Genomic DNA, 11,575 nt, shown 5'->3' on the forward strand with positions numbered 1-11,575 from the left:
CTCTTAAATTAGCAGACCTACTCTGTTGCTAAAGTAATGTGAGTCAGACAGAGAATTGGCTGTGTTGTTATGAAAGCTGGCATGGAAAGCAAGTAATGCTTAGTATACACATGTGTCATCATTAACAGGGATTAGCTGGTTCAAAAGGAGATAGAGGACTACCTGGATTGCCCGGCAGTCTTGGTCTTCCTGGAGAGATGGGGCTTCCTGGACTGCCAGGATATGGACCACAGGGAATAAGAGGTTTCAAAGGCTCTAAAGGAATACCTGGTCCACCTGGATTACCTGGAGAAGCTGGTTTGTAACTTCCTGTTTTACCTATGTTAAAGAGCATTTATTGAAATTCCAGAGATAGATTGAAGTCAAAGACATAATTTATGAAACATTGGAAGTTTTTGTTGGTATGAGATTTTTACAGTGTTGTTCCAACTTTGGTCCCACTGTTGATGATAGAAAAACTCTTAGGGTCATAAGATAATTGAGGTTGGAAGGGACTGTATGAGGTTTTAAGTTCAAAATCCTGTTCAGAGCAGGCTCAGCTATGAGATCAGACCAAGTTACTCAAGGCTTTTTCCAGTTGTGCCTTGAAAACCTCCAGCGACCAAGGCAGCATATCGTCTCTGGGCAACCTGTTCCAGTGCTTGACTGTCCTCATCATGGTAAAAAAAGAGTCTTTAAATATGGATCCAGTCATCATCATTAATGTAAGCTAAGTCATCAGGATAAAATATGAAGGAATTAATAATTTTTGAGTGCTGAAAACATACCAGTGTATGTATTTTATAGGCCAGCATAATCTGGAAGAACTGAAAGTTGGATGGCAGATATAGTCAATGTTTCTTAAGGAGAATACCCATTAAATCTTTATGAAATGGATTTGCAGATTAAGCATTTCTCAGTTGCATTGTTTTCCTGATGACTTTGTCCTTCCTTTTCTGGGTCTCCAGTAGACTGCAGGAGGGCTGAGAGGAAGTCTGCAGGTGGGCTTGGTGTCAACAAAATTCTTTTACTTTATGGAGCCAGGGTCTGAAAGCTTTTCAAAGTGTGTTGGAGTTTCAGAAATAGGGAAACTGTAGAAGACTGCATTTTTAACCAAGTAGATTGATCACTAATATTTTTAAATGCTTAAGATTATATTTTGCCAAGCTATAAGCCTTTGTAATCTTTGATTATGTATTTACTGAAGGTCTGAAAGGAGAGACCAGTAGGATAACTCCATTACCTGCGTTGCCAGGACCTCAAGGACCAGATGGTTTACCTGGACCCCCAGGAGTGCCTGGTTGAGTACATCTGCACTAAATACAGTAAAATCAGAGATAATCTGATTGGGATTTCTCTCCCAGCTCTGGCCAGATAAAACTGTTGGGTTACTTTGAAATAACTATAAAAAGGATTTCTGTGGTACAGGAACAATGGAATAAGCTGTAACATTCCCTTTCAAGAAAAGGAGGGGAAGTGAATGTGAATAGGAAGGGCACACAGGGCCAGGTCCAGTGATGTGCAGTATGGCAGAGATTCCAAGCAGCCCTACGCTATGACTTTGTTTCAGCAAGAACCAGAAACACTTGGTGCGTATGTTGCAGCTTATATATCCCAAAAGGTGCCTCTGGCATAATTTTGACAAAAGCTTAATTATGTTGGGACTGCTGCAAACTTCAAAACAGAAGGAACAAAATTAGGTTAAAGCATTCTTACTCTTCATACCATACCCTTGGCCCTTCCCATGCTTTGCAGGGGCACAGCCAAAAAAGTAACTGTATTATTAAGTTTCCTGGTTCCTTTTTGACATGACTGTTACTAACCATTGCTCTAAGATATTAAGAACCTGAGTTTCCTTGGGTGGGTTTTGGACTTTGGTTCGAGGTGGGATTTTTTGGTTGTTGGTGTTTTAAATTTTTCAGAATTTTGAGTGCACTGAAGGACAGTAGGTGACATTCAGGCTACCTGTAAGGCATTTTTGCTTTAGTTTTGTAGAACAATAGTCCTTAAAGCTGCCCTGAATAGCATAGGAAAATTTCTTGGCAGCTTTAGGGTAGCTTCTGTTCTTACAGTTGCTTCTGTTCTAAGCATGTGTTTGTATATTCTTAACAAGTGAAAGATTTGCATGTGCGTGTAGTTGCCCCTAGAAGTCTGAAATTTGGACAGATTGCGTAAAAACTTAAGTCACAGACTCAGTCCTGCTTTGATACTGTGAAGGCAATTAACATTTTAACTATGAGCACCTGCTGTGGAAGAGAAATAAGTGTCTAAGTTCTAATATAATCTACAGTGGTGTCCTATTTAATAGTGACGAACTATGAAACACCTAATCTTACAAGTTGGTGTTCTGTGGTAAGATACATCACACTTTACTTATTTCCTTTGTACAGGTAGTGTTGGAGCAAGAGGTCAGCCAGGTGATTCAGGACATCCAGGGCCAACAGGTGACACAGGCTTTCCAGGGCTTGGATTTCCTGGAAACCCGGGTCCAAAAGGTAAAATACTCTTTTTGATCTTAAAAAACCGAAACAAAACAACAAAAACACCCAACTTTTTTTTTTAGTCCACATTAAAAACAATCAACAAGTTAAAAAAAAAATCAATGAACGTTAGTCAGACAGGCAAGTGTTTCTAACACTCTTGCACTCTTGTAATTTACTGCCTTCAGGCTTATACATTGCAAATTTGAAACTTTTTGAAGTATTTCAGAGAATCAAAGCTGGCAGTAGGAAAACATTTTAGAAGACATTGATGCTTCCTAGAATACTGCCCAAACAGGTACAGCTCACCTGAGTGCCACACTTACTTCAAATTGATTCTCTTTACCTGGATATGTGTTACAGAGACAGAGCTGTATAAGTGTCAGTACTTTATTTTTCATCCATTTTCGTTATGTGTAGTGCAATACCTGCTCTAATGTGCAGGTAATAGAGAGCATTTTGAATACTGTGAATTTGGCCATTCCTCATGCAAAGTCGTACTCCTCTTTGGACACTAGAAATATTAAGAACTATTCCCATAACCCCATCAGGGCGCACTGAAGCGGGGGGAAGAAAGCTCTGATACTAAAACTACTACCAAGCTGTTTGTTAAAGAAAACAGTAGGAAACTGACGTCAAAGTAGCTTTACTTTGATTAAAAAAAAAAAAGACATTAAATAACTGATTTGAAGTAAGTAAGCAAGCAGTGTTACAGTCGATGTTGAGTGATTATGTAAGGAACAAAGATGCGGTGTGTCACATCAACTCTAAAATCAAGATGCTGTCTTCAGCTTATGTAAGCTACTTTAGTGTCAGAGGCTCATAACTGCATCCATACAAATACCCATTTGGAAAATAAGGTGATAACCATAGCATCTGTACTGCCACTTAATTCCTTTTGCAGGAGATAAAGGACTTCCAGGAGGCAGAGGGTCACCAGGTTGTGAAGGAAAGATTGGAGATCCGGGCCGAGCTGGAAACATAGGACACCCAGGAGAAAAGGTTTGGTTAGAAATACAGCACAGACGTTTCCATGTGTCCAATTCATTAAATGTGACACTGTGCAAATAAATGAAGAAGTGTAAGGAATATAGGAGTTCATATGTTTCCTGACCAGTGATGAACAAACTATGATATTAAATTGTTTAAATATAAAGGAGCTCAAGCCAAAATTTTAAATTCAGATAAAGGATTTCAGAACTGCAAGTGTTTGGGATGTTTTAGTACTTCAGTCTTCAGAGCGCAAGGAGCATATTGCATTGCTTACAGCAAAAAAATAAGGCCACAGCTTCTGAAAAGATAGGTATTCAGAAATTGCAATTAAACACATATTTGATGGAGGCCAGTGACAAGTAAGTGCTCCGTTGAAGTGTAAAGGAAGTAGGTTGGAGGTAATACTGCAGATACTCTTGCTGATTAACAAGCTAATTAGTCACACAGTGGAGAAGATATTTTGGCAGGTATGCAAAACATAGTACATGTGGATTGTTTACATTTCTCTCTCTGTTGCAGGGTGACCCAGGCATGGTTATTCCTGGAGATCCAGGTGACTTCCAGGCCTGCCAGGGCGTGCTGGACATGATGGTGATGATGGCCTAAGAGGTACTGTTGTCAAACAAGCTCAAGGAGCACAGCATATTATTTTAAGGAAAGGAAAGCCAAGTCAAAAAATGCTCACTCAGAGCCTGAAAATTATACTAAATCATCACTAATCCAGTCTCCTTTATTTTAGGAGATCGTGGCTCACCTGGAGTTCCTGGAGATCCAGGTTTTCCAGGGAAACCTGCTGAATGTCTTATTGGCCTGCCAGGTTTGCCAGGTGGCCAGGGAGCTACAGGCCCACCAGGTAGGACCTTCTGAATCAAATGTGTCATTTGGCTGGGTGGGTCTGGGTTTTGTTTCTGCCTTCCAATGGCCTGAGTGAAGTTGGTTTGGGATACTAGTTATAGGAGAGTATGTGAGAAAATGTGAGTCCATTTACAAGATACACTTTCTGCAGATGGGTGGAAATACATGCACTGATTAAGGTGGATTAAGATTGAGATTCCATTGTACAATACAAAGAGTAATCACAAACCGGCCCAAATTCCACAAGAAAAAGGATATTTCAGTCATGTCTCCTAGAAGGGGCTGAACTTAGATTCCTTGGTGCAATGCAATTGATAAAGAAACAAAACAGAGGAAGAGCTCAACTAGGTGGAAACCAGGTTAGGGAGTTAAAGTACTGCATATACTGCATTCCAAGAGAAACACAGTCGGGTACCCAGCACAGTTCTTCACCTACATATGATCTCAAAAGGATACTTCTTAAATTTTTTTTTTTTTTTTTTTTTTTGGAGAATGAATGCAGAACTGGTGGGGACTTCATGTTTGTTTCTTTTCTTCTTTTTCTGAGAAAGAACAGTTGTCTACTCTCGCCTTTAATTTTTCTTTTAAAAAAAAACCAACACCACAACTCTTCTAACATTTCCTGAATGTATATGTTGTCTTGTAGATCTAATGTTTAGCCCCCAAACAGGCAGACTTCAAGAAGTGTTTCATGGTCACGATGGCAGCAAGATAGAGATAAGGGTTTGTTTTCCGGACAAATGTACCATATGACACTGTCATGCATTTTTCTTAGGACGAAGAGGTTCACAAGGTTCAAAAGGAAAACTAGGTCGTCCTGGCTTGAGTGTCCCAGGCACCTACGGAAATCCTGGAGAACCTGGATTAATAGGTCTTCAGGGAATTACAGGACTACCTGGTCCCAAGGGACATTCTGGAAGGCCAGGAATCTCTGGTGTGCCGGGTAAGGATTCCCCAAATACTTATTTTGACATGGAAATTAAGTCAGTCTCTGCAAAAAGGTGTCAGTCATGCTTTTCCAAATTGAAGATACTGAAGTATTTTTCCATCAACAGCTTTCATATATCATTGAGATCTATACAGAAAACAAATAAATCATCATTCCCTAAATGACGAGCCTATCTTGAAGCTGTTGTGACCTAGTCCTGAATTTTCTATAACAGAAGGCATGCCTAGGACATGAACTAGTTAAAATTCAAAGCATCTCCCCAGCATAATGGAAGTGTAAAGTGTTTAGTAGTTCTTACTCAGCATCCCCTTTCAAACAGATAGCTTATTAATGCTGTCTTGTTCTTCTTAAAAAGCAAGTTCAGATCTTGAGTCTGACAGAGTTGAGTCAGATCAAACTCTGTCACATTAACCAGAGCTAACTTTAAGTAAGGTGGGTAATCCCAGTAGGGTTTGGGGTTTGGGTTTGGGTTTGGGGGGGGGAGGGCTTGTTTTATTTTCAGAAATGTGTTCAGATTTGATTTGTAGAATAAAAGAAATGAGGTGTGTAGTGCTTCTTATCTCTAACAAAGATTTGCCATTACTATCAAATCCTGCATTATTCTGTGGGAAGGAGATGGTACATACCTTTTTATATATACAACCTATAAAACTAATGATAAACATGTAGCATTTGACTCAGTTGTGCAAACCTAGGTTTCTGATGTCATTTGAGGGGAGTCATCATGTCCCAGCTGGCTTCCAGCTCCTAAGCCAGAACATCCCATGACGGGTCTCCCATCCCTGTGTGGCTGTTTCAGACACATTATCCTCATTGTCAATTACTTCATTCATCCGCGGAAGCTGTTGCAGCTACTAATCTAGGTAGTTTGGGGGTTACTCTGTGTGTAAGTGCACACATGTGGTGAAACATGTGGTTAAACATGTGGTTAAAGACTGGAAAACTGGCTTCGACAGTATGTTATAGAAATGGAGAAAAAAACAAAATTAGCAATTAAACACTTAAATGACAGGCACATGTGTAGTTTTCTGAAGTAATGTTCTGTTTCACTAATCAAATACTAATAAATATGTTCCTACTGCTTTGATTCCACAGGCTCAAGGGGAGAGCCAGGTATAATGGGCCTGTTAGGAATTCCTGGACCCCCTGGCATGATTGGAAGACCGGGCAACCCGGGTATCAGAGGCAAGTGGCCATAGTATCTGCCTGCATTACTACTTAGAATATAGGAACTTCCATGCTGAAGTAGTCTCATGATGTGTCTTGATGTGTGTTATCACTCCTGAGTATGTGTGTCATACCAGAATTTCTGAGTCTTGTGCAGCCTACAGACTGAATGACATCATTTTTTTTAGCAGTTTTGAACTGCTGCCTTTTCTGTTTCATTGGTATTTGTAAAAGTGGCTGGTGATTTGCTAAATAAAGAGCAGAGCCTTTTTGCTCTATTTTTTCCTATCCCATTCATGTTCCAAATATCATTATTATATGTATTCAACAGATATAAGATTATACATATATTCAGTATAAGAAATAATTACCATCTCTTGCCATAATCTGTGCTCATAGATGTTTTACTGATGATTGGAATAATTAAGAAGCTAGTTTAGTTGTTGATTTGGAATGTATATTTGCATATGTAATAACCCTTGAAGACAGAAGTTTCATTGTTTCCTTTATGCTATTGTCTAGTCAGGTTTCCTCAGAAAATTTCACTTTTTTGCAGGTTCTTCTGGCTTCCCAGGACTGAAGGGAAGAAAAGGATTTCTTGGACCAAAAGGCGAACCAGGTGATAAAGGTTTTCCTGGACCATCTGAGACCTTGGTTGATATTGGGACTAAAGGAGAACAAGGCTTAAAAGGTACACATTCATTGTTCTGTCATTCAGAACTAGTTAGGGTTGTCATCTATGTTGCAGTTCCAGTGGACTCTAAAACATGGAAGAAACTGATTCTACTACTGAGAGTATTCACATGGCTTTGAAATAATTATTGCTGAACACTGTAACTGCCTTTTATTTATGGAATAGTTGGATATTACATTGAATTACATTTCAACAAGTTCATATTCCTTAAAAAAACTCTTATTGTAATGTTAAACCAGTATTAATATATCAGTAGTACTAGGAGGCTTATATACATAGCCTCCTAGTAGCATATAGCTATACATTAATTTTTTCACACGTTTACTAGCCCATGAACACAGAAATGGGTGTGCTTACCAACTAGATGCTGGATTGCAAAGAAATTAAGTCTGCTCAGAAATAGTTGACTGTCAGAAAAATTCCTTTGTTTGCAATATTAATATAGGTTCTCTGTATATGAGTTGTACGTGCTTAACTAATGCTGTCCGGCCTTTTGTGTAGACATTTTCCAATGGAAGCTTTCAGAAACTTCCATTTGTCTCCATATGAGAAATTCAGAAGGCATGAACTGTGAGCTTGTGTCTTGCTTATGTGTGTTCACAGAGTGGAAGTCCTATGCTCCGCTTCTGCTTCATTAGTTTTAAGAGTCACAAAACTTTGAACTCTGCATAAAGCTTATAGTCTAAGATATTGGTTTGTAATTTTTTTTTTTTTAATGAAACTTTGGTTTAGGAGTTAGAGGAAGAATGGGTCTAAGAGGAGAAAAAGGAGATGCTGGTGTGCAAGGTCCCCCGGGTCTTGATGGGTATGAAGGAATACCTGGTCTGCCAGGTATGGAATATGTATATTGAAAATTACTGTATCACATGGAGGGTAGAGGTAATATTACCTCAGTGCTAGCACATAAACTCAGCTCCAGCAGCAGCACTAAATTCTCTGTATTAACTCTGGAGCTTTTCTGAGAATTTGTTTTCAAAAGCTGCTATCTGAAAATCATAGCGGCTGCTACCAAATGATTCTTTGTTTCCTTCCAAATATAGACCATTGTTTGGGGTGATAAATGCAAAATATTAAATCCTGAATAATAATAACTTTAAAAGCTGATGAGGCCAATGCATAAACATGGGTATTTATAAAAGTGAAGAGAAGTTTGAATTACCAGTATTTAAAAAAAATTAAGAATTCTAAAATAAGAATGTTACAGTTGTGCACAAAAATATTCCAGAAGCTTTTTTTATTTCAGATTGATTCTATTTCCCTTTTCAAAGCCTACATGTTTGGCTTATATTTTGAAAGTTACCAGGTCTTCAGTGAAAAGCAGCCTTGAAAACAACCTGCATAAATTCTAAACCTACCTAAGCCATTTCAAAGTTTAGCTCAGCCGTTAACATAACCTCATACACAATGATAAATGTTGACCCATAAGTGAGACAGTGAATCTGTTTTTTCAAATTAATGCTAATAAAACATCTTTACTATCTGTATACTGTATTTTTGATTGAGAGAATTTCTTTCTAGAAAACCCTATGACACTATAGATACTTCAAAATGGTAACAATGAGAAATAATTTTAAACTTGTAATCAAAATGGCTCTTCTCATTATAGCAATTATTTGTGCTATATGCCATTATAGCATCACTGCTATATTCTGACATTGACATCCTTTATAGTCATTACGGTGTAGCTATCACAGAAAAAACTGCAAATGTTCCACTACTCCCTGACTTTTTATGGAAGAAAATAAGACCTCACCTGCCTAAATGCTCAGGCATGCTAGTACTTAGGAATTTAGACATCTGGACATTCTAGATGCAACTAAATCTTGTAATCATTAAGCTGAATGCTAATTTAGCTAAATTAAGCTGAAGATAAGCGAGTAGAGGAAAAAGTGCCTAAGCCATATAAGAAAAAGCTCTTGAGCATAGTAGTTACAAGAAATGCAGAATGAGTAAGTAATTTTTGTGATTGTCACAAGCCCAGAAACCAGACTGAACTCAGGGCGACAATGAGAGTCTAGTGCATAAATAAAAATTCATGATCTTGATCAAAATTTGCAAAAGTATATTTCAGTTGCTGCCCCTAAGTGCTGTGGTCACAAACCTTAATTTTAATGTTGATACATGAGTTGCTTGTTAATTCCTTGGCTTTCTGACAGCAATAGTGATAATTTTATCTGTGTCTGGGGCAACAGGAAGAACTAGACTTTGGCTGCATGTTGATTTATAAAATAGTAAGACACCATGACAAGGTGGGTGGTAGAGGATTCTGTATTCATGGCAGCTCTACCAGCTAGCCAGTGTCCAAAGCAAACATGTGAAGGTGACGCTTATTTCTTCATCTTGCAGGTGTCAAAGGATTTATGGGTCTTCCAGGGATTCCTGGAGGACAAGGATTCCCAGGTGCACCAGGAAACAAAGGGGACATGGGAATTCCAGGTCATTTTCTATCAAGCCATATTACAGATTCATAGAGCTGTATAGAAGCATTTGCACAGATCTGAGCAGTTACTGTAAGCACACTACGCAATACTTAGAATGGGATTTATTCTTTGCAGTACCTATAGAATTCTCACCACCCCAGCATTTGCTTGACTTGCAGAATGAAGTACTCCCTCTCTCTAAATGAAATAGAACTTCTTTAATTCATGTATTGTTACGTGTAAGAACCTCTTTTTAATGTGTTTAGAAATAAAATCACTGGCTGTGTAAATTACTTTAATGAAGAATGAATATCTGAATATACAAGCAGTAGTTCACAAAACACAAGGTGTGGTATGCAGTTTATGGTCCTTTTAAGAATGGTATCGCTATCTGTATTTTTCCAGGTCCAAAAGGACAAAAAGGATCTCCGGGCTTTCCAGGACTGTCAGGTGACCCTGGTCCACCAGGCTATGGTGGCTTTCCAGGTGACAAAGGAGACCCTGGGTACCCATCTGCTGGGCCTCCAGGAGAACCTGGTCCAAAGGTATAAAGGCAATGGAAACATTGTCATATTAGGTAATAAGCAGAGACTTTGACTACAGACACAGAACAACATGTAAGCAAGAGCTGCAGAGTTTGCAGAAATAGATGATTTGTTAGTGACAAGAAATACGAAAATCCTATTGTGTCACTACTCAGGAGAAATTTTTGAGTTCATTATATTTAATTTTTCTCTTGGTGCAAGAATTTTTTATTTGTAAAGATGGAACATCGTGAAAATAGCAGCTTTCACAAAAACAAAGCTAATCCTTTAAGAACAAGGACTTACACTTAGAAAGTCAGTGGTAGGAATACTTGTATGTTAAAAAGTACAGAAAAACATAATCATAGCAAATGTGAAATTCTGTAATCTAAAATTGTATTGTTGGTTTTTGACAGTCTAATAATATCATTGCACAAGATGAATTGGGCTTTTTTATTAGCAATATAAAAATATATTGCTAAGGAAAACCTATCTAAATTAGGTCAGTTGTATACAATTTTACTCCACGTATTCTGGTTGTTGAACCACTGGGAGTCTTTTTACATATGAGATTATCTGAAATACGTGGTTAAGGCTGTAAACTGTACTACAACTCCTATAATCTGTCTAAATTATCTGCTTATTTTCTGTATTAGTTGGATAGCTGTCATGAAAGTTAGTAGGAATTCAAGGAAAAATATGCATTTCACTACTTTGTATAGCTGCATATTATGTAAAGAATGTATGTTTGGATCAAAAAGGAGCTCTTAGAATAAAATGGAAGGGAAGTCTATGTGCCGGTGAAAACATCTAAAGACTGAAGTTGGTTTGTACAGATTAAAGAAGGATCTTTTTTTCTTAGCTATATCTTAAAGGATCACTGGTCCTTGGACTTCAGGAGAGCTAACTTTGGCCTCTTCGGGGACCTACTTGGAAGAATTCCATGGGCTAAGGCTCTTGAAGGTAGGGGAGTCCAAGAGAGCTGGCTGCTATTTAAGCAGCTCTTCCTCCGTGCTCAGGATTGGTGCATCCCTATGAGCAGGAAATCAAGTAAACAAGGCAAGAGGCCTGCATGGATGAACAAGGAGCTTCTAGTGAAACTCAAAGAAAAGGGTAAGCTCCATGGAATGTGGAAAGAGGGTCAGGCCACTTGGGAGGCATACAGGAATGCTGCCAGAGCATGTAGGGAAGCAACTAGAAAGGCCAAGGTTCACCTGGAACTAAGTTTGGCAAAGGATATCAAGGATAACAAGAAGGGCTTCTTCAAGTATATCAGCAGCAAACGTAAGACTAGGGGAAATGTGGGACTGCTGCTGAACGAAGTGGGTGCCCTAGTGACAGAAGATACAGAGAAAGCGGAGCTACTGAATGCCTTCTTTGCTTCAGTCTTCACTGCCAAGGCTGGCCCTCAGGCTCCCCAGTCCTTGGAGGTAAGCAAGCAAGCTTGGAGAAAGGACGACCTTTCCTCGGTCGAGGTGGATCAGGTTAGGGATCTTTTAAGGAAGCTGGACACC

At 38.8% G+C, this 11,575-nt stretch overlaps 1 protein-coding gene across 1 annotated transcript in view; it reads left to right on the forward strand.

The window, feature by feature from the left end:
• Positions 1-11,575, forward strand: part of COL4A3 (collagen type IV alpha 3 chain) — a 65,309-nt gene that overhangs the window by 40,102 nt on the left and 13,632 nt on the right. The window contains 13 exon segments of the mRNA XM_035895211.1: positions 129-297; positions 1,187-1,279; positions 2,370-2,474; positions 3,364-3,461; positions 3,972-4,005; positions 4,008-4,061; positions 4,192-4,305; positions 5,083-5,250; positions 6,352-6,441; positions 6,980-7,114; positions 7,850-7,948; positions 9,464-9,553; positions 9,943-10,082. Of these exon segments, the coding sequence (XP_035751104.1) occupies positions 129-297; positions 1,187-1,279; positions 2,370-2,474; positions 3,364-3,461; positions 3,972-4,005; positions 4,008-4,061; positions 4,192-4,305; positions 5,083-5,250; positions 6,352-6,441; positions 6,980-7,114; positions 7,850-7,948; positions 9,464-9,553; positions 9,943-10,082 (1,389 nt within the window).

Source organism: Egretta garzetta, unplaced genomic scaffold (genome assembly GCF_000687185.1).
Source record: "Egretta garzetta isolate BGI_Z169 unplaced genomic scaffold, ASM68718v1 scaffold425, whole genome shotgun sequence".
Taxonomy (NCBI): Eukaryota; Metazoa; Chordata; class Aves; order Pelecaniformes; family Ardeidae; genus Egretta; species Egretta garzetta.